Below are 24,636 nucleotides of genomic sequence, written 5' to 3' on the forward strand. Positions count from 1 at the left end.
TGTGTCCTTGTGACCAGGCAGTGTCTTGTGTGCATGGCCCTGTTGGTCATCATGGAAGTTAAGTGTCCTTGTGACCAGGCAGTGTCTCTGTACGGCCCTGTTGGCACATATGGAAGTTAAGTGTCCTTGTGACCAGGCAGTGTCTCTGTACTGCCCTGTTGGCCCATATTGAAGTTAAGTGGCCTTGTGACCAGGCAGTGTGTGGCTCTTGCCATAATTGAAATAGGGCCAACATATACAGGCAGTGTCAGTATGGCCCTTATTGGCCATGTTGGCCATGTTTGAAGCAAGGCCCAGCAATGTACGAGTCTCTGGTGGAAGTAGTGGCCTTGTGACCAGGCAGTGTTTGTGTGGCCCCTGTTGGCCATTATCAGGCAGTGTGTGTTCTGTGGTCCCAATGGAGGATATGAGGCAGTCGAGTGTTGCGTGTATTTCATGTTGACAGCAGTATCAGTGAAAGTGAATATGAGCCGCTGTACACACTCTAGCGATGTCTCTGTCCCCTGTTGGCCACAGTGGAGGTAGGGGACATTAGATCTATCAACGCTGGTGGTACACACTCCCTCCCTGCATGCGTGCCTGCGACCGGTGTTCATTGATTCTGGCACTTGGCCAACTTATCTGCAAGCCAACTGATTGATGCAGGACCACAAAATCAATATGGGGCTGGTATACGCAGTCGATTTCTTTTGTACAATGTGAAATTTTATTTGCTTTCTGCAAACTTCAATCAGCATTGATAGGAGAATTATGTTTATGCTTGGAATCCCCCCTGGACTCCAGTGAATGTTTTCCTCTTCTGGCAGCTGAGGAGAGAGTGAGGAGGCACAATTAACATGGAGATAGTGAACACTGGTGCTGATAGTTCATAACACTCCTTGTGTTGTGTCAGTTCATACCATGCTTCTTGTGTTGTGTCAGTTCATACCATGCTTCTTGTGTTGTATCAGTTAATACCATGCTTCTTGTGTTGTGTCAGTTCATACCATGCTTCTTGTGTTGTGTCAGTTCATACCATGCTTCTTGTGTTGTGTCAGTTCATACCATGCTTCTTGTGTTGTGTCAGTTCATACCATGCTTCTTGTGTTGTGTCAGTTCTTGTGTTGTATCAGTTCATACCATGCTTCTTGTGTTGTATCAGTTCATACCATGCTTGTTGTGTCAGTTCATACCATGCTTCTTGTGTTGTGTCAGTTCATACCATGCTTCTTGTGTTGTGTCAGTTCATGCTTGCATGTGCTTGTGTCAGTTCATACCATGCTTCTTGTGTTGTGTCAGTTCATACCATGCTTCTTGTGTTGTATCAGTTCATGTTGTGTCAGTTTCATACCATGCTTTGTATGTGTTCATACCAGTTCCTAGTGTTGTATCAGTTCCTACCACGCTCTTAGTGTAATATTTGTTCATACCAAACTCCTAGTGTAATATTTGTTCATACCAAACTCCTAGTGTAATATTTGTTCATACCAAACTCCTAGTGTAATATTTGTTCATACCACTCTTCGTGTAATATTTGTTCATACCACACTTTTAGTGTAGTATTAGTTCATACTAAACACCTAGTGAAGTATTAGTTCATACCAGATTCTTAGTTGGTATTAGTTCACACCACACTCCCTGTGTCGTACTAGTCCATATCATGCCTCTTGATACCATTCATCACTGCTTTGGTATTTGTGGTCAAATTCTCGACAAGTACAAATACTAATGCCTTTATAATTTCCTTTTTCTATAGGAGCGGTCTGGTAGCCTTATAGTTAAGGCATTCACTTGTCATGCCGAAAACCTGGGTTCGATTCCCCCATTGGTACAATGTGTTGCTAAAACTATACTCACTCACTCATTCCTTTTTCCAAACACATGTGGTAAACAGTATAAGGCTTTCATGAAATGGATGTGGTTCCAATTACCCAATTCATCCTAACTGAAAGTGTTGACTTATTTTGTTTAGTGTGAAGCTCATAGCTCGTGACAAAACAAAGTTGTTTTACATGTGTTGAATATATATATGAAAAACATAACTTTATAATTGTTCCCAAACATAGCAGCAAGGATTTTAAGAGAAAGGGCCTAACTACCAACTCTAGTTTTGATTAAGCCACAACGGGAATGTATTCCATCTAAAGCTAACGAGTCCTTGGGTGTTTGGTTTGAATACAGTTATGGAAAGTGGCATTGCTGCGTTGTGTGTTGCAGTAAACAACAGAATAACCTCTTATTATGCCTGTAATGACAGTGTCTTGTCATGTAAAGCAATGAAGGAATAACCTCACATTAAACTCCTAATGACACATTGATGCTGGCTGTATTATAGACACACGCTACCTGTCACTTGAAGGCGGACAGACCCTGGATCACGCCAGAATCAAACACTCACGTCCATCATCTTCCATACTACTTGTCATGCAAATAACCTTATTATTTCATGTTGATGAAAGAAAACTCTTGAATTTATTTGAAGAAGTCTGATTTAATTATATCTCAAAAATAGCACTTTTTCTGTGACAGTGGATGATTGACCATAATTATCTCCCCTCTGTATCTCAAGCCATGGTAACAGATGGCCGTACAGGATGAGTGAGTAACTAACAGTGCATGCAAAACAAGGAAGATATGATTTTTCCCATTTCATAGAATCATATACATGCCTTCAGATTGTTGACAGTGTAGATTATTTGGCTGGCCAGATGGGACCTGAAGATCTTTCAGTTTAGTCTCAACACAACCTTCCAGATTCTTGCGTAAAGTTGTGTTCGCTCTCTCATTTCTACTGGTACACACTCACGACTCTGGAACATGTTGGTAACCATAGTGATGCACAACCCTATGTTTTTAAAGCACCATTACTGGCTTGGTAAACGCAGAAACACATAAAAGTGGTTCTTAGGAACCTGAATATTCCGCGATAGGAGTAAATATATCAGTAGGATGGTGATGTCAGACCAAGACACTGCATCTGCAACATTTTACCAGAAACCAGGTCCGGTTACTGTTCTAACACTGTTGTCAGACAGTGATGAATATGTTACAGGGGAGGAAACGTCAAACAGAGAATTTTTATTATTATTATAATAGGACATTTATATAGCGCACATATCAAGGCAACTTGTACATGCTCAAGGTGCTGATATGTTTTCCCCTCGATCATTGGATGTCAATCTGACAGCACATCATATTATCAATCTCAACTCCCCGGGGAGCATACAACTCTTGCAGCCACTAGGCGCACTGAGTTATTGCGACTTTCTCATCCTTACAAGTTACCCATTCACAGCTGGGTGGACTGGGACACATAGTCACAGTACTTTGTCCAAGTTTACTGCACGTTACTGTACCCGCAACTAGGTGTTATACGTATTCATATGGCCACCATCGGGTCATTTACCAATGGATTCGTTGGTTCTTTTAAGTGCACAGGGTTGTGTACTGTACACTAGGGGTCATGACAACACTGAAAGAGTCTGCACACAAACTATACTCCAAGGTTTTAACACCCGGTCACAGGTGGGTACCAATCCTAATGATTGTATCACCTATATGAATACTTCCTATCTTAATGATTATATTGCCTTTATGAATACTTCCTATCTTAATGATTATATTGCCTATATGAATACTTCCTGTCTTAATGATTATATTGCCTATATGAATTCTTCCTGTCTTAATGATTATATTGCCTATATGGATACTTTCAATCATAATGATTATATTGTGGACATGAATTCCTCTGGTCAACCTCCTGGGGATTCCTCGTAAGAACATAGATCTTCAGCAACCTATGTGAGTTGCCAGATCAGTGATGAATCAGACTCACCAAAGTGGTTGATCACAGATCATCATGTTCATCAATGCTTATGTCAGTCATTGGATTGTCTGGTCTGGAAAAAGGATAAAAGAGCAATATACTAACTAAACATTTATACACCATGTAATAAATGGTTGCCATCAAGCCCTTGGTTTTTGAATTTCAAAGCCATTGACAAGAGGAGATGATTCATCGGTTAGAACTGCTGATATTACAGCTAACGTTAATGCCTCATTCCATGTCATTTTGAACCGACGGAATGATGAATCACACGACCATACTACGTCATTGAAATAGTATATTGAACAATGTTGTAATATTTAAACCAGGAAGGTTCTTGATGGATGTGTCTAGCCATTACTAAATGACCTTGTTTTGTCGTCCGCAGCCACAAGGACTGACTTGCTACATATTTGTTTATTAAAGTGTACTTGTGTTTGTTTTGCCGTGGCAGTGATGAGACAGCAGGGCACTGAGGGAGGGGGTAGCGGCACCGAGCCACCCAGCACACAGATCACCAACGACTACACACACAGATCACTTACTACTCAATAATTAAGCTACCAGTACTGCACTAATGGAATTCTTTGCTTTTACATTGCTGATGAAACAGGATCTTGAAAGGCCAACATGGCCAGATCCAGCTGCCTTGTGTTACGAAGGTTGTGTTATAGAGATTGTGTTATGGAGGCCGTCATGTGTTTATAGGGATGAGGCTCCTTGTCATGTTACTTCATCGCAGCTGTCAGCCTAATGCCATCTCCCTTCTCGCCAGCTGTCATTACGGAAGTTGTCTTTGATCAGATAATTCTCCATTAATTCCCCTCAAGTCAACCATGAAGTTAATTCAATCTTAGCTTACTGTTCGTTAGTGGCGAAATCCATATCTCTCTGTTCACAATTTGTGGGTAAAATGCCAATGTGTTGCGTGGTTGCACCAAATGATGTGCTGTAATGCCACTGCAGTAGTAGGGTGTCGGATGTGCATGGATCTGAGGCCGATGCTGCTGCTACTGCTGTTGCTAGAGACAAGGATAACTGGATTTCATTGATATCCATTTTTAGATAGACACAATGTAAGATCCCATTTGTAAAAGCCTGATTTTGCACTGCAAGATCCTGTTTGCAAAGGACCGTGTTTAAACCACAAGATCCTGTTTGTAAAGGCTCCTATCATTTTACCAATGAACTTTTTAGTTAGCAGGCTACATTTTATCCAAAAAAGATCAAGTTCATTAAAGGCTCAATGTTTTCAAAGTAAGGGGTGTGGTGAAGGTTTGACAGACAGTCAAGCAGTGGAGTTATGACTGACAAAGGGTGGAGTTTTGACTGACAACCAATCTGTGGGGTTATGACTGACAGCCAAGGGGTGGAGCTATGACTGACAGTCAAGGGGTGGAGTTATGACTGACAGTCAAGGGATGGAGTTATGACTGACAGTCAAGGGATGGAGTTATGACTGACAACTAAGGGGTGGAGCTATGACTGACAACCAATGGGTGGAGTTATGACTGACAACCAATGGGTGGAGTGATGACTGACAACTAAGGGGTGGAGTTATGACTGACACCAATGGGTGGAGTTATGACTGACAATCTAAGGGGTGGAGTTATGACTGACAGTCAATGGGTGGAGTTACGACTGACAACAACTAAGGGGTGGAGTTATGACTGACAGTCAAGGGTGGAGTTAAGGACTGACAACTAACTGGGGGGTGGAGCTATGACTGACAGTCAACTGGGTGGAGTTACGACTGACAGTCAAGGGTGGAGTTATGACTGACAGTCAATGGGTGGAGTTATGACTGGCGGTGGAGTTATGACTGAGTACTAAGGGGTGGAGTTATGACTGACAGTCAAGGGGTGGAGTTATGACTGACAGTCAATGGGTGGAGTTACGACTGACAACTAAGGGGTGGAGTTATGACTGACAGTCAAGGGGTGGAGCTATGACTGACAGTCAAGGGGTGGAGTTATGACTGACAGTCAAGGGGTGGAGTTATGACTGACAGTCAAGGGGTGGAGTTATGACTGACAACCAAGGGGTGGAGTTATGACTGACAGTCAAGGGATGGAGTTATGACTGACAACTAAGGGGTGGAGCTATGACTGACAACCAATGGGTGGGGTTATGACTGACAACCAATGGGTGGAGTTACGACTGACAACTAAGGGGTGGACAACTACAGTCAAGGGGTGGAGCTTATGACTGACAGTCAAGGGGTGGAGCTATGACTGACAGTCAAGGGGTTATGACTGACAGTCAAGGGGTGGAGCTATGACTGACAGTCAAGGGGTGGAGTTATGACTGACAGTCAAGGGGTGGAGTTATGACTGACAGTCAAGGGGTGGAGTTATGACTGACAACCAAGGGGTGGAGTTATGACTGACAGCAAAGGGGTGGAGTTATGACTGAGAGTCAAAGGGGTGGAGTATGGGTGACAGTCAAGGGGTGGAGTTATGGCTGACAATCAAGAGGTGGAGATATGACTGACAACCAAGTGGTGGAGTTATGACTGACAGCCAAGGGTTAGAGTTATGACTGACAGTCAATTGAGATTGGGTTATGACTGACAGTCAGTTGAGATTGGGTTATGACTGACAACCAAGGGGTGAAGTTATGACTGACAATCAAGTGAGATGGGGATATGAATGACAGTCAAGGGATGAAGTTATAGATGACACACAAAGGGCTGGCAACGGGAAGTTCTGCTTGACAGACAACAAGGTTGAGTTATAACAGAAAAAAGGGTTGGCGTTAAATGTAAGTTTGCTGAATGGTAACCCATGTTGACTTTGTATCCAGAGTGGCTGTGTTTGATTGACAGTAGTTGTGGTTTTGCTGCAAACACGCAGTGTAGGCAGCCCTTGTTTCTAGCAGCTGGTTGTGTCTGTGTACTAATACAAAACACCACACTAACAGGGATGGCAGTGTTGGCAGCTGCAGCTCAGTCTCCGCCAAGGAATGGCCGAAGATAATGAATACCAAACGTAGGCATTACGATGTTACTTGTGTTAAGACCCCAGCAAACACTGTAATCTTGTATGGGAACATGACAGATGCCGGCACTGGCAGCATGCCTGGCAAGCAGAATATGTTGACGGTTGACGCAGTGGTACCTGCTGCTGCTGCTGGTGTTTACAAAGAATTGTCAGCTAAATATATTCCCGGAATAGAATGCAACATATAGATAATAAATAACATATACTCCCAGGATACGTCATGATATGTGACACATACTTCCAGGATACATCATGTAATACAACACATCCTCCCAGGATATATCATGATACATGGGATATACTCCCAGGATACATCATGATATATGGCATATACTCCCAGGATATATCATGATACATGGGATATACTCCCAGGATATATCATGATACATGGGATATACTTCCAGGATACATCATGTAATACGACACATCCTCCCAGGATATATCATGATACATGGGATATACTCCCAGGCTATATCATGATACATGGGATATACTCCCAGGATACATCATGATACATGGCATATACTCCCAGGATATATCATGATACATGGGATATACTCCCAGGATATATCATGATACATGGGATATACTTCCAGGATATATCATGTAATACGACACATCCTCCCAGGATATATCATTATACATGGGATATACTCCCAGGATATATCATGATACATGGGATATACTTCCAGGATACATCATGTAATACGACACATCCTCCTAGGATATATCATTATACATGGGATATACTCCTCCTCATGATACATGGGATATATCCAGGATACATCATGTAATACGACACATCCTCCTAGGATATATCATGATACATGGGATATACTCCCAGGCTATATCATGATACATGGGATATACTCCAAGGATACATCATGATACATGGCATATACTCCCAGGATATATCATGATACATGGGATATACTCCCAGGATATATCATGATATATGGCATATACTCCCAGGATATATCATGATACATGGGATATACTTCCAGGATACATCATGATATATGGCATATACTCCCAGGATATATCATGATATATGGCATATACTCCCAGGATATATCATGATACATGGGATATACTCCCAGGATACATTATGTAATATGACACATAATGATACAAAGCCCATCTTATGCCAGACTTTTAATGTATGTTTCCTTGTCAGTTTACCTGAGCCCCAAGGTAAAGTGGATTGTGCAACCTCTCTGAGACCCTGGTTCAAGTACGTACATGGGAAAACTGTGATAAGGCAGAAGTTCCAATCCCTGGAACTGCTAATTGAACAAAGATGAGAAAATATGCAGCACACCTAGCTAAGATAGAGAGTGTGTGTGTCTTTGAGCAGTAGAAAAAAGAACTTTTCTTTGTCCATGCCAGGGGTTTGTGTCAACATAAGTGCCAGCTTGCCTGTGCTTCGTCAGTTGAGCAAATAGAGTTAAGCACTTAATCTAATTTGATTCTGGAGCTAAAACCAATGAACTCTGTGTTAGCAGAGTCTTGGCTGTTTACAGGTAAAGGGAGATAACTTACAGATTTCATGGTTTGTTGATTAGGTCATAGGTCATTCTCTGATCAAGTTACAATTGTGTATCTACTTGTGATTTATTGATATGTCTCTAGTCTAAATGTCAAGTTGTGTGGTGCTTTGTTACAATCATGTCATTCAGTTTGTGTTCCATCAGTATGTCAGTTATGTCTGAGGACATAGGGCGGTGGGGTAGCCTAGTGGTTAAAGCATTCGCTTGTCACACAGATCTGGGTTTGGTTCCCCATGGGTACAATGTGTGAAGCCCATTTCTGGTGTCCCCTGTCGTGATACTGCTGGAATAGTGCTAAAGGCAGCATACAACTAAACTCACTCACTCACTCACTCACTCTCTCTGGGTTTGGTTCCCCATGGGTACAATGTGTGAAGCCCATTTCTGGTGTCCCCTGCCATGATATTGTTCGCTCTCCCTCTCTCTCTCTCACTCTCTCTCTCACTCACTCACTCACTCACTCACTCACTCACTCACTCACTCACTCACTCACTCACTCACTCACTCACTCACTCACTCACTCCTTAGTTCCCACTCACTCACTCACTCAGTGCCAACTCCAGTCCTCACCAGTCACTCACTCCACTGCCACTCACTCCACTCCCTTACCTCACTGTCAAGGGTTTAGTTCCCTAATGGATACAGTGCCAGCCTCGGTGTCTGTGTCCAGTGCCAACCTCAGTGTCTGTGTCCAGTGCCAGCCTCGGTGTCTGTGTCCAGTGCCAACCTCGGTGTCTGTGTCCAGTGCCAACCTCGGTGTCTGTGTCCAGTGCCAACCTCGGTGTCTGTGTCCAGTGCCAACCTCGGGGTCTGTGTCCATATGATATTCTGCTGCACTACTGTCTGGGGTTCCTCTGGGCCTCCCATGTAATGAGTGGGTATACCTCCACCACATGGACAAATCCTTACAGGTATTCAGACATTGATGAGTTGTTTGGCGACACTAGCCAAGCTTGACTGTAATCTTTACCCCACCCCTAACCCCAATCAGGGTATCTAGCAGTGCCTGTCGGTGTTAATTAAGGTTCTAACCTTTGCAAAGCGTTGTTGCAAAGGACAATATCAGTCCATCGTTGTTGGTCTCTCATGACCCTTCCTAACTCCTGGCCTCCCTGACCTCTAGTGGTCTTGTCCTGTTGGTGTTGATGCCCTTAGGGACAGCAAGGCCACGAGGGGGTGCCTGCAGTCAGGTTCATTATAATCAACCCCTGTTGGTGTGGTTTCAAAACTTGCACAGCATTGGGGGCAAACAGGCTATTTCTCTTCTTCTTATCACTGTTGGGGATCACAGCATGCTTCTCAACATTAGAAGATGGGTTGCTCGGTGAGACAAGATCGGTTATAATAGCTTTAGTTTTAACATGTCTGATGGAGCTGGTGCCATGGTGATGTCTGCTCTCTCTTCTCCTGTGCTCTTTGCTGCTATATGTTGTTTATTTCCTGACAGTGGAAGCTCACTCACTCACTCACTCACTCACTCACTCACATTGAGCTTTATGGTAACATCCATAGTCGGCAGCACAGCACAAGCTTTAGTGGGCGGTCATTTGAAAATAAGACATGTTTCCTATTGACAAAAACAAAAATACCATTGTATCAGAAAAATGCCTGCATACAGACATTTTTATTGTCAAATGGATCCTCCATTTAAAGATAGGAGTTTAAAAGTTAAACCAATCTCTGTCTTTTAGAAAAACCTGCGCTGCCTCTAAAATATGGACATTAAATCAGGATTATTCATGTTTTTTAGTTTTCATGACGTCGTCTTACGTAGGGGACTGTGACATTACTTTCACGCACATTCTCAGTCTCATTCCCTTATTCACTCACTCACTCACTCACTCCATGTAGAGAGTTCATAGTGTCTTGCTGTAAGGAGCTGAGGGTTAACATATGCACATAAATTATGACATCTTCACTGCAAGCAGATGTCTTTGTACAGGATGTGCATAAAAAATATAGCATGTCCTGTCAAACCTATTTAAGATGTGAAATATGACCTGCCAGAATCGAATATGTAAAGAAATTGTCTATCGAGGGGTTGTGAAAATATTATGCTTCAAAATTATCGATCTCAATGCACTTCTTATCCTCGGCCTTGAATCAACAGGTTTTCTAGCCGCCTCTTGGCTTTATGATTTGATAATAGTGGGCATTCTGTATTAACTCAAAACCAGAAACATCTTCTATATATTGATCAGTTTCATGAATTTGTTAAATTCTACATCATTTGTCTGTGATGTTGAGTTGAATTTGAGCTGGTCTGGCAAAGTGTTGAAGGCTGATATAGGGATTGAAATGTTCCATTCCAACATGTCAGGGTGCAGTGGCGTAGCTTAGTGATTAAAGCGTTTGCTCCTCACGCTATGTACTTGGGTTCGATTCCCCATATGGGTACAAAGGGTCAAGTCCATTTCTGGTGTACCCATACTCCTGGAATATTGCTAAAAGCAGCATAAAATCATAACCACACTCACTCACTCAACATTTCAGACACAGGTTTGATTCTCACCAAGTTGTGGGTAATTCTATAAATGTTTCCTCAAATCGAGTGGTTCTACTCAGACAATCCATGAGGCAGAGGAGCAGCCCCTGGCTGTCTTTGTGTACGATCAAACCTGACTTGTTAAATATGTGACTAAGAATTGACTCAACAGAAAAGCGGTTTACCTGCTTGAGTATCACCAAACAACACCTTGTTGTGGCTTCTTCCAAAGAATGCATAGCAGCAATGTGTAACACTCTGTTCAGTGATGCACACTGTCAAGCTGGTAGCAATCAGCTGATGAACACTCTCACCTGCCTGGGTGTTCACTCCCTGCATTCAGTCTGGCATTTGCCGTGACTCATCCAGCAACCTCCTTACTCCTTAACTACAGAAAAATTGAAGGATATTATTTGAGCCTATTTTTGTCCCTTCCCCTCTGACTTGGATGGTAAAGGAAGGGGGATTCAGAATGTTATAAATGTTTCTCTCTCGTTTGACTTGTGTGCTCTCCTGGCGACTGTCCATGGCATCTGTAGAATGTTGAAACAAGCTTACTGGTGATCAGGTTCACAGCAAACATGGGCTGCAGCATTTACACCAATCTGTCTCATTTCCTTGAAACAAAACTCACTCATTCAATCAGAGGCCTGAACTAGACCTGTAAGAGCACAGATTTTTCACTTTGTTTTATTGGGTTATTAACGTGGAAGTTCATAATGGATGTTCACCAAACTCGAATGAAGACTGTCTGGAGCATCCATGTTAATGAGTAAGTCACGAGTCTTGGAAATAATAGGGTGACCATACAAACCAGTAATTGAGCCAGCAGAATCAATCATCAGACACCCTCCTGGTCTAAGAGTCCGACGATTGCTTGGACACAAATCATTACTCTGCAGCAAGCAGTACTTTGGGACAAAATGGATCTCATGACATCACCTTCCCAGTTCGTTTTCACATCTCAACTGAAGACACATCTCCAAACTTTTCTTCAGTTGGTAAACTTTCAGTTATTCCACAGTTTTCTTTGTTTGTTTGTTGTATGGACCGGACAATACAGTGATCAACAGCATGAGCATCAGTCTACGCAGTTGGTCACAGTTATTATCCCCCGCTGCGCGTTTTGCGCGAAGCGGGGGATATAGTATTAGGCTCCGTCCGTCCGTCTGTCGGAATTGGAATATCTTAAGAACCGTTGACTGGATTCTTTTCATTTTGGTACCTAGGTTCATCACAGTATAAGAAAGGTCCAGGTCAGGTTTGGTGACCTTGACCTTCATTTCAAGGTCACAAGGGGACTTAAATGTTTTACCCTTGCCAGCGAGATATCTCAAGAACCGTTCTCTGGATTTTCTTCATATTCAACACCAAGCTTCATCTAGGGCGCAGGGCCCAGTCAATTTTGGTGACCTTCACCTAATTTTCAAGGTCATGGCGACACTTTAAAGATTTCAGCATGTTAAGCTGCATGTTAAGCTTGTCAGCGAGATACCTCAAGAACCATTCACTGGACTTTCTTCATATTTGACACCAAGCTTTATCTAGGGAAGTTGCAAGGCCCAGTCGATTTTGGTGACCTTCACATAATTTTCAAGGTCATGGCGACACTTTGAAGATTTCAGCATCTTAAACTGCATGTTAAGATTGTCAGCGAGATATCTCAAGAACAGTTCACTGGATTTTCTTCATGGACTTTCAAGACTTCCCTTGAATGTTTTTCAATAAGTAATTTCATTATTACTATTTTTGCATATTTCATATACTAAGACATTCATGTCAAGGTCAAAGTGAGTCTTGAAAATATTTGTGCGTTTGAACAACTACAGAGCAAGATATCAAGAGAGGTTGACTGGTCATGTTTTTGTTTACATTTAGCTTCATCTTAAATTACGACCTTCACTTTCATTACTTTTTAAGTTTGATTTGATAATTTGCGGCGGAGATTATGTCACTTTAGTGACAATGCTTGTGTATATTTAGTTTCTTGTAAATCTCTCATGAATCACACTAGCAGTTAGTTGATGAAATTTGATGTCTTATAAATGAACTTGCCATAGCGAGTGAAGTAGAGAGTCATGTTGCCATAGCGAGTGAAGTACAAAGTCATGTTGCCATTCTGAGAAGTACTAAGTCATGGTGCCATTCTGAGAAGTACTAAGTCATGTTGCCATAGCGAGTGAAGTACAAAGTCATTTTGCCATTCTGAGAAGTACTAAGTCATGTTGCCATTCTGAGAAGTACTAAGTCATGTTGCCATAGCGAGTGAAGTCATGTTCATGAAGTCAAGTCATGTTGCATAGTGAGTGAAATGTTGCCATAGTGATTGAAGTACCGGTACTAATTTCTTGTGCCATAGCGAGTGAAGTACTAAGTCATGTTGCCATAGTGACTGAAATGTTGCCATAGTGATTGAAGTACTAATTTCTTGTGCCATAGTGAGTGAAGTACTAAGTCATGTTGCCATAGTGAGTAAAGCATTAAGTCATCTTGTCATATTAAAGTCAGTGTATAAAATAGTTTTAAAATATGGCCTGCCCAAGGACTGGCTGTCCAAAAAAGTGACCAGTCCTGAACAAACGCAGCCAGTCCCAAAAACTAAAACAATGAAAAAATAATAAATAAGACGAAGTTCAAACCATGTTAAGTTAATTTTTTCAAATATTTCCCTCGACCAAAGGACAGCCTTACTTATTTAATAGACCGTCCTTCACAAAAATAGACCGTCAAGGACAGTGGGTCAGGCTGTTTTATACACTGGTAAAGTACTTAGTCATGTTGCCATAGTGAGTGAAGTACTAAGTCATGTTGCCATAGTGAGTGAAATACTAAGTCATGTTGCCATAGTGAGTGAAATACTAAGTCATGTTGCCATAGTGAGTGAAATACTAAGTCATGTTGCCATAGTGAGTGAAATACTAAGTCATGTTGCCATAGTGAGTGAAATACTAAGTCATGTTGCCATAGTGAGTGAAATACTAAGTCATGTTGCCATAGTGAGTGAAATACTAAGTCATGTTGCCATAGTGAGGTGAAAAATACTAAGTCATGTTGCCATAGTGAGTGAAATACTAAGTCATGTCATGTTGCCATAGTGCCATAGTGAGTGAAATACTAAGTCATGTTGCCATAGTGAGTGAAATACTAAGTCATGTTGCCATAGTGAGTGAAATACTAAGTCATGTTGCCATAGTGAGTGAAATACTAAGTCATGTTGCCATAGTGAGTGAAATACTAAGTCATGTTGCCATAGTGAGTGAAATGAAATGCTAAGTGAGTCATGTTGCCATAGTGAGTGAAATACTAAGTCATTGTTGCCATAGTGAGTGAAATACTAAGTATTGTTGCCATACAACAACGTATGGCATGGATCTACAACTTCTTTATTAGTACAACAGAATGTTTCTGAGCTACTTCTAGCCCCTTCATCATGTTGCCATAGTGACTGAAATATCAAGTTATGTTGCCATAATGACTGAGATATTAAGTTTTCTAGGATGCTTCGGTGAAAGATCAAAGGCACCGACAGTACTTTATCAGACGATAATGTGCACTTTTTGCATTACGTCACAATGTATTAGCGTCACTGCGCCATTCTAGTCTGCCCCCTCGTAACAGAACGTTCGCAATGTTTACATTCCAACAATGCAAATCGTGGAATGTCGCTTGACTACTCAGCTTCATCTGGATGTACTGATCTAAACTTACGTTGGTAGTAGAAATGCGACGTTCATATTGCCCCATATGGTTTACGTTAATCATAGATGTCATTAAAATAATTTAGAGAAGGTATTTAATCCAAACTTAAACTGTCATCAAACTGTTATCATTTGTTTTTTTCTGGTAATGTTCGTCTTAACATAGGGGCCAGACACATCAATAGAACAGCGAGCCAGTTAGCCCTGTGCCAGGATTCTTAATTTATGTCACTGACACAAATTTGTTTGTTTTCTGCCTTAAATTAATCATAATTGTCCTTAGAAAGTATTAAATTTAGCATCTTAGAAAAGACTTGCGTCCGAGTGCTTTAACGTTATAATAGTTCAGGGCGATATGTGGAGGATCGTTTAGTCCTTGTACTTTAACTATAATAGTTCAGGGCGAAAGTGTGCTTTATTACACTTTACATGGTGGTAGAGTGAACTGTATTTCTTAAATGTTGCCACAGTGACTGAAATAGTATGTCATGTTGCCATAGTAAGTGAAAAGGTGGTTTGATATGTGGAGGATCGTTTAGTTTATTGGTCGCAAAGCAGAAAAGTAGGAGATAACGTAGAAGAAAAACAATGCAAAAGTTTTAGTGACATATTTATTCAATCAAACATAGAATTCTACAGACTGTACAGCAGGTTTATAAACAAAGAAAATTAAATAGATCTGGCCTTGACATGATGTTAATGTGATGCTTTTTGTTTCAGAGTATTCCCGACTGACGCGTGTCCCAGCAGAGACCGTGCCGCTGTCTGACCCCATCTCCGCAACACGGGTACTGTGTGGAGCCCTGATCATGCCCACAATTGCCACCATCGTTGGCAAACTTATGTTTGGGTCGGTGGAGTCTAACTTCCAGAGGACTCTACTGGTGAGTTGTTTTGGGACACATTGAGCGTCTTCGGTAGCTGCCAGATTTCATGAAATTTCAGATTAGCCAATGAAAACTGAAGTGTTCTGTAATCAGTTCGATGAACTAGAATGTCAATGTCAAGGTCATTTTGAAGGTCGTTCACTCATATAGTGCTTATGACTAAATGTAGAAAAAAAAAAAAAAATGTTTCATGATGACATTTCTGATTGGAATGTTTGGGGGCAATCATGAAAAGGTCCAGAAAGACCACTATTCAAAAGATCACTTTCTGTTTCAGGGTGGTATAGCATTTATCGCCATTAAGGGTGTACTCAAGATTTACTACAAGCAGCAGCAGTATCTTCGGCAGGCAAACCGCATCATCCTGGATTTCCCTGAAGAAACAACATGTGCAGCTCAGACGCCTCCACAGTGAGGCCAGCTCCAAACGGAGCCAAACAGAAGCTCCATGGGACACTGGAGCCAATCAAGTGAACTTTGTGTGGAGGGATACAGGGACGATGTGGATATTTAACATATGATGTATATTTGTAAATAATAATCATCAGGGACTGATCAAGTCACAGACATCCTCAAGATTGAACTTAATGGACACAGAGATGGACTTCCGTGAACAGACATGCAGACATGTGTTTTGTGTGAACCCATGATTTAGGTACTTTTCTGTCCTTTATGACACACAGACACATAGGCACACTTCAGACACTAAGACACAGATGTCAGGATAGACAGATACCCATATTTAATTGTCCCAACTGACATCCACACACACAACAAGAGGTGGACTCATGGACAGTGAGTGGTGCCATGGCAGGATCCATTCATGATCCATAGTTATATCCATGGATGATCCGCAGGAGAATCCTATCATGATCCATAGTTTGATCCAGGTATGATCCGCAGCAGGATCCAGTCTTGATCCATAGTTTGATCCAGGGATGATCCACAGCAGGATCCATAGTTTGATCCAGGGATGATCCACAGCAGGATCCAGTCATGATCCATAGTTTGATCCAGTCATGATCCATAGTTTGATCCAGGGATGATCCACAGCAGGATCCAGTCATGATCCATAGTTTGATCCAGGGATGATCCACAGCAGGATCCAGTCATGATCCATAGTTTGATCCTGGGATGATCCACAGCAGGATCCAGTCATGATCCATAGATTTGATCCAGGGATGATCCACAGCAGGATCCAGTCATGATCCATAGTTTGATCCTGGGATGATCCACAGCAGGATCCAGTCATGATCCATAGTTTGATCCTGGGATGATCCACAGCAGGATCCAGTCATGATCCATAGTTTGATCCAGGGATGATCCACAGCAGGATCCAGTCATGATCCATAGTTTGATCCAGGGATGATCCGCAGCAGGATCCAGTCATGATCCATAGTTTGATCCAGGGATGATCCGTAGCATTATCCTGGGTGGCAGGACTTCTTCTTTTGAACAGTTTCTATATTTGTCAATGAATGCTGCAAATTTTGTGTTCTAATTCCCCCGTTTAATATTGTTAGATTTAAATAGATATATGTGCATATATATATAGGTACACATCAGTAGAAAGATATACAGAGCTTGTAAAAAGGGACTGCCACACACACAAGAAAAGGAATTACTCAGACTGAGGCGCGCGCGTGCGCACACACACACATATGATCAGACATGCACAGACACACACAGACATGATCAGCCAGTCATACATATCAGTCATTAGTTATAAATACAGAATCAAACACAAACATTCAAAGGCTGACATATTGTGATATGCTGGACAGTATTCCTCCCTATGTGATCCTGGGGCAACAGAGAAGGTGGAGTCAGTAGTCCTAACTGTGAGATGATTGTGTAATCTGTCACCATCCATTGTATGACAAATAAAACATTGTGGCAGTTTAAACAGCCATTTACAAAGAAAGGAAAGTGTTCTGTCTATATTCACTGACAGTCCCATGTCACAGTGTTGGAGATGAGTATTGAAATGGGTGTTGTCCATCTGTCCGTCTTTGTCAAACACAGGATAAAGGGAAAGCTAAATAACAATTAGAAGTACACAATGACCTTGCAGATTTGCAGTGTTTCCTTTCCAGTTCCTGATAGCTTCTGGCGGTAGGGTAGCCTAGTGGTTAAAACGTTCACTCGTCATGCTGAAAGCCCAGGGTTCGATTCCCCACATGGGTACGATGTTTGAAGCCCACTTCTGGTGTCCCCGTGATATTGCTGGAAGATTGCTAAAAGCGGCTTAAAACCATACTCACTCACTCACTCCTGATAACTTCCCCCTTTCATGTCATTCACAGCTCTAAAACAACACCATAGAGGAACTTTTCTAAGACGTGTGTTTAAAAATGACAATTTTGAGGGGCATTATTCTGAGATTTATGTGTCAAGTCGAAATTTAGGTTTATTGGATAATATTTACATTTTCGTATTTTATCATGCTGTTTTTTAAATGATATATATGACATGAAAATGTTTAAAAGAAGAGGGTGAATATGTTGGGGGCTTGGTGTGTGGCCTCACCAGACTGGTCAACAGGTCATATGTCTTGTTATTGAACACCTTACCCTTGTTCATGAGCTCCAACAGTGTAGCCAATTATAAGTAATGAGTACATGTGGTGTGTGATTGTTGAGTACATGTGGTGTGTGATTGTTGAGTACATGTGGTGTGTGATTGTTGAGTACATGTGGTGTGTGATTGTTGAGTACATGTGTGTGATTGTTGAGTACATCCGTGTGATTGTTGATACATGTGATTGTAGTACATGATTGTTGAGTACATGTGGTGTGTGATTGTTGAGTACATGTGGTGTGTGATTGTTGAGTATTGTTGAGTACATGTGGTGTGTGATTGTTGTAGTACATGTGGTGTGTTGATTGTTAGTACATGTGTGTGTGATTGTTGAGTACATGTGGTGATTGTTGAGTACATGTGTGTGTGATTGTGATTGTGGTGTGATTGTGAGCATGTGAGTATTGTTGAGTACATGTGTGATTGTTGATACATGTGTGAGTTGACATGTGGTGTGTGTGTGATTGTTGAGTACATGTTGATTGTGTGATTGTTGAGTACATGTGTGTGATTGTTGAGTACATGTGGTGTGTGATTGTTGAGTACATGTGTGTGATTGTTGAGTACATGTGGTGTGTGATTGTTGAGTACATGTGTGTGATTGTTGAGTACATGTGTGTGATTGTTGAGTACATGTGTGTGATTGTTGAGTACATGTGTGTGATTGTTGAGTACATGTGGTGTGTGATTGTTGAGTACATGTGTGTGATTGTTGAGTACATGTGTGTGATTGTTGAGTACATGGTGTGTGATTGTTGAGTACATGTGGTGTGTGATTGTTGAGTACATGTGGTGTGTGATTGTTGAGTACATGTGGTGTGTGATTGTTGAGTACATGTGTGTGTGTGATTGTTGAGTACATGTGGTGTGATTGTTGAGTACATGTGGTGTGTGATTGTTGAGTACATGTGGTGTGTGATTGTTGAGTACATGTGTGTGATTGTTGAGTACATGTGGTGTGTGATTGTTGAGTACATGTGGTGTGTGATTGTTGAGTACATGTGGTGTGTGATTGTTGAGTACATGTGGTGTGTGATTGTTGAGTACATGTGGTGTGTGATTGTTGAGTACATGTGGTGTGTGATTGTTGAGTACATGTGGTGTGTGATTGTTGAGTACATGTGTGTGATTGTTGAGTACATGTGTGTGATTGTTGAGTACATGTGTGATTGTTGAGTACATGTGTGTGATTGTTGAGTACATGTGTGATTGTTGAGTACATTTGTGTTATTGTTGAGTACATGTGTGTGATTGTTGACTACATGTGTGTGATTGTTGAGTACATTTGTGTTATTGTTGAGTACATGTGTGTGTGTGTGATTGTTGAGTACATGTGGTGTGTGATTGTTGAGTGCATGTGGTGTGTGATTGTTGAGTACATGTGTGTGATTGTTGAGTACATGTGTGTGATTGTTGAGTACATGTGTGTGATTGTTGACTACATGTGTGTGATTGTTGAGTGCATGTGGTGTGATTGTTGAGTACATGTGTGTGTGATTGTTGAGTACATGTGGTGTGTGATTGATTGTTGAGTACATGTGTGTGATTGTTGACTACATGTGTGTGATTGTTGAGTGCATGTGGTGTGTGATTGTTGAGTACATGTGTGATTGTTGACTACATGTGTGTGATTGTTGACATGTGTGAGATTGTTGACTACATGTGTGTGATTGTTGAGTACATGTGTGTGGTTGTTGACTACATGTGTGTGATTGTTGACTACATGTGTGTGATTGTTGAGTACATGTGTGTGATTGTTGACTACATGTGTGAGATTGTTGAGTACATGTGTGTGGTTGTTGAGTACATGTGTGTGGTTGTTGAGTACATGTTGTGTGTGATTGTCTTGAGTGCATGTTGTGTGTGATTGTCTTGAGTGCATGTGGTTTGTGATTGATTTGATCACATGAGGTGTGTGATTGTAGAGTGCTCTTGAGCGCATGTGGTGTGTGATTGTCTGTGAGCTATTTTGGTCTGATTGGTCAAATATCCCGAGTGCACACGTCCTTGTGTGGGGTTCTGTTTTGTTCTGTGATTGTCTTGGGACTTTGTTGATCTGTGATCATCTGGGACTTGGATTTTATATTACATGCTTATGAAGGTTTGGTTCAGTTTATTACGATAATTCAAAAGTTGTTTGAATATTAATGAGACACGCATGCATGCACACAGACACGCATGCATGCACACAGACACGCATGTATGCAAGCTTCCCTCCTGTAGAACAGCCTGTGGCGACAACACTCCATAACTGAATGCCACTTATTTAATTGAGCACGAATATTAACTGTAATTGTATCATTGCACAGCGACATTAACTATGATTGCATTATTTGTTCCCAGATAATTAGATGGAAGTCAATTCAAACAACATGAAGCCATTCCATCAGAGGCCACATAAAAAAAATACTTGTTTCCAGTATTTCTACATTCACGCCACTTGTGCCTATTGCCAAGGAGGATGAACCCATATAATCTATTCATTCCACCAGTTTCACACCTTACAAACAAGTAACTATGTACAATAGGTCCACTGATAACAGTCATGGGTGTGTCTAATCTGTTTACGGGAAACATTAATTATAATCAATATTTATTGCGACCACATTTATCACTGTCATCAGTGTAACCACAGGAATTAATTTCTTGTATTTATTAGCAATCAGTTCCACCTAGTCAATATTTGATCGCTTTAGATTCTGCATTTGACATGTCACTTGGACCTATCCATTTCCAAATGAAGATTTTTGGTGCCAAAACAACAATTACATAGATCTGTTTAATGATTGTGCTGAGTTTCCTCCCTTAGTCATGAGAGGATCCACTGATCATGGGTTCAATTCCTGGCTTTGTCCTGGTTACTTTGCTTGGTTGGTCAGCAGTGTCCATGCTTGTGGCTTTGACCAACATTGTAGCAAATGAGTTGGATCATACCTGGGATATTCAGCACTTTTGTGAAACCCATAAGGACATGAAACATGACTGGTGCGAATTGGGCGGTGGGGTAGCCTAGTCGTTAAAGTGTCCGCTCAACCTGCTGTAGTCCTGGGTTTGATTCCCGACATGGGTACAATGTGTGAAGCCCATTTCTGGTGTCCCCTGCTGTGATATTGCTGGAATATTGCTAGAGGCAGTGTAAAACCTCACTCACTCACTTGCACACTCATTCACTGTGCCCAAGGAGGAAACTGCAAATCAAACGGCACAATGCTTACATATCTAAAATGTCTGCCACCTGTATGACTTTAGGATTTCCTCCACATTGTGTGTGTGTGTGTGTGTGTGTGTGTGTGTGTGTGTGTGTCTGTGCGTGCGTGCATGTGTGAATGTCTCAGTCAGTAATCTCTCGGAGATATCATTAAGGTGTTAGTCAGTTTGATACGTGTCAAACTACTACCAGTAGCCATCTTCCTTGGCAACAAGTGATGGAACTTCAAGGAAACAAAGCATCAACTGAAAAAAGCTAACCCCAATCATCAGAAATGGATGATGATGACCCAAATGTCGGTAGAGGGGACATGACTGAAATATTCAAAATAACAGATTACCTCCAGATTATTATGTGCCTTACATTGTCACAATGTGTCGAACCTCCTGAGCTGAACTGACAGGTGCAGCTCATCTCATATAGAGCTGTCCAGATTTGTGGTTGGGAAACATGTAAACAGAGGCTTTTGTGGATGATGCTTTAATAAAATGTGTGTTACCAAAAATGTTTCTTGCATTTCAATATAACATAAGTCACATTTTGTCACGACTTCAGTCATTTGGAAATGAAATCATGGAAATTGAGAAAGTGAAACTTTAATGATTAGTGCTGCTTACTATTTGCTTGCATTATTCTGTAACTAGTGAGGCGTGCTTTATTTGTGGGTTGGATGGGGATGTCTCTGGATACATTTGTCTACATAGGGTAGGTGCCATGACACGTGTCTGTGGTTGGGGCAACCCTGACACATCTTTCTATATGGGGTGGGGATGCCCCCTGACACAACTGTCATAGAGTGGTATGTCTTCCCAAAAATCTGTCGGAGACATATTGGGGATGTCCCCTGACACATCTTTCTATGTGGGGTGGGGATGCCCCCTGACACAACTGTCATAGAGTGGTATGTCTTCCCAAAAATCTGTCGGAGACATATTGGGGATGTCCCCTGACACATCTTTCTATGTGGGGTTCAGGATGCCCCCCTGACACAACTGTCATAGAGTGGTATGTCTTCCAACAAATCTGTCTGAGACAGACTGGGGATGTCCCCTGACACATCTTTCTATGTGGGGTGGGGATGCCCCCTGACACAACTGTCATAGAGTGGTATGTCTTCCCAAAAATCTGTCGGAGACATATTGGGGATGTCCCCTGACACATCTTTCTATGTGGGGTTCAGGATGCCCCCTGACACAACTGTCATAGAGTGGTATGTCTTCCAACAAACCTGTCTGAGACAGATTGGGGATGTCCCCATGATGCATCTCTCTATAAATGTCGGTGGGGTGGGGATGTCCCCTGACACATCTTTCTATGTGGGATTCAGGACACGCCCTGACACATCGCTCATAGACTGGGATATCTTGCAACACATCTGTCTGTTGCTGACGGAGTTCCTTAGCACATCTGTCGGTGGGCTGGAGATGTCCCCTGACACATCTGTCTGTATGTGGTGATGTCTGCTGACACATCTGTCTGTATATGGTGATGTCTGCTGACACATCTGTCTGTATGTGGTGATGTCCCCTGACACATTTGTCTGTGGGCTGGAGATGTCCCCTGATACATCTGTCTGTATGTGGTGATGTCCCCTGACACATTTGTCTGTGGGCTGGAGATGTCCCCTGATACATCTGTCTGTATGTGGTGATGTCCCCTGACACATTTTGTCTGTGGGCTGGAGATGTCCCCTGATACATCTGTCTGTATGTGGTGATGTCTGCTGACACATCTGTCTGTATGTGGTGATGTCTGCTGACACATCTGTCTGTATGTGGTGATGTCCCCTAACACATTTGTCTGTGGGCTGGAGATGTCCCCTGATACATCTGTCCGTATGTGGTGATGTCTGCTGACACATCTGTCTGTATGTGGTGATGTCCCCTGACACATTTGTCTGTGGGCTGGAGATGTCCCCTGATACATCTGTCTGTATGTGGTGATGTCTGCTGACACATCTGTCTGATGTGGTGATGTCCCCTGACACATGACTGTATGTGGTGATCTGTCTGACATCTGTCTGTATGTGGTGATGTCTGTCTGTGGGTGGTGATGTCTGCTGACACATCTGTCTGTATGTGGTGATGTCCCCTAACACATTTGTCTGTGGGCTGGAGATGTCCCCTGACACATCTGTCTGTATGTGGTGATGTCCCCTGACACATTTGTCTGTGGGCTGGAGATGTCCCCTGACACATCTGTCTGTATGTGGTGATGTCCCCTAACACATTTGTCTGTGGGCTGGAGATGTCCCCTGACACATCTGTCTGTATGTGGTGATGTCCCCTAACACATTTGTCTGTGGGCTGGAGATGTCCCCTGATACATCTGTCTGTATGTGGTGATGTCTGCTGACACATCTGTCTGATGTGGTGATGTCCCCTGACACATCTGTCTGTGGGCTGGAGATGTCCCCTGACACATCTGTCTGTATGTGGTGATGTCTGCTGACACATCTGTCTGTATGTGGTGATGTCCCCTAACACATTTGTCTGTGGGCTGGAGATGTCCCCTGACACATCTGTCTGTATGTGGTGATGTCCCCTGACACATCTGTCTGTGGGCTGGAGATGTCCCCTGACACATCTGTCTGTATGTGGTGATGTCTGCTGACACATCTGTCTGTATGTGGTGATGTCCCCTGACACATCTGTCTGTGGGCTGGAGATGTCCCCTGACACATCTGTCTATGTGGTGATGTCTGCTGACACATCTGTCTGATGTGGTGATGTCTGCTGACACATCTGTCTGTATGTGGTGATGTCCCCTAACACATTTGTCTGTGGGCTGGAGATGTCCCCTGATACATCTGTCTGTATGTGGTGATGTCCCCTGACACATTTGTCTGTGGGCTGGAGATGTCCCCTGATACATCTGTCTGTATGTGGTGATGTCCCCTGACACATTTGTCTGTGGGCTGGAGATGTCCCCTGATACATCTGTCTGTATGTGGTGATGTCTGCTGACACATCTGTCTGTATGTGGTGATGTCTGCTGAACACATCTGTCTGTATGTGGTGATGTCCCCTAACACATTTGTCTGTGGGCTGGAGATGTCCCCTGACACATCTGTCTGTATGTGGTGATGTCCCCTGACACATCTGTCTGTGGGCTGGTGATGTCCCCTGACACATCTGTCTGTATGTGGTGATGTCTGCTGACACATCTGTCTGTATGTGGTGATGTCCCTGACACATCTGAGATGTCCCCTGATACATCTGTCTGTATGTGGTGATGTCCCTGACACATTTGTCTGTGGGCTGGTGATGTCCCCTGACACATCTGTCTGTATGTGGTGATGTCCCCTGACACATCTGTCTGTATGTGGTGATGTCCCCTGACACATCTGTCTGTATGTGGTGATGTCCCCTGACACATTTGTCTGTGGGCTGGAGATGTCCCCTGATACATCTGTCTGTAT

General features: G+C 42.4%; 1 protein-coding gene across 1 annotated transcript in view; it reads left to right on the plus strand.

Moving 5' to 3' along the window:
* LOC124284821 (E3 ubiquitin-protein ligase MARCHF5-like) overlaps nucleotides 1-17,351 on the plus strand; it is a 68,791-nt gene extending 51,440 nt beyond the window's left edge. Inside the window, exons 5-6 of the mRNA XM_046720943.1 lie at nucleotides 15,261-15,424; nucleotides 15,705-17,351. Of these exons, the coding sequence (XP_046576899.1) occupies nucleotides 15,261-15,424; nucleotides 15,705-15,842 (302 nt within the window). The 3' untranslated portion in view covers nucleotides 15,843-17,351. The remainder of the gene's footprint in view (nucleotides 1-15,260; nucleotides 15,425-15,704) is intronic.
* Nucleotides 17,352-24,636: the final 7,285 nt, after the last annotated feature.

The sequence above is a fragment of the Haliotis rubra genome, unplaced genomic scaffold, assembly GCF_003918875.1.
Source record: "Haliotis rubra isolate DU_JTF1 unplaced genomic scaffold, ASM391887v1 Scf345, whole genome shotgun sequence".
Classification (NCBI taxonomy): domain Eukaryota; kingdom Metazoa; phylum Mollusca; class Gastropoda; order Lepetellida; family Haliotidae; genus Haliotis; species Haliotis rubra.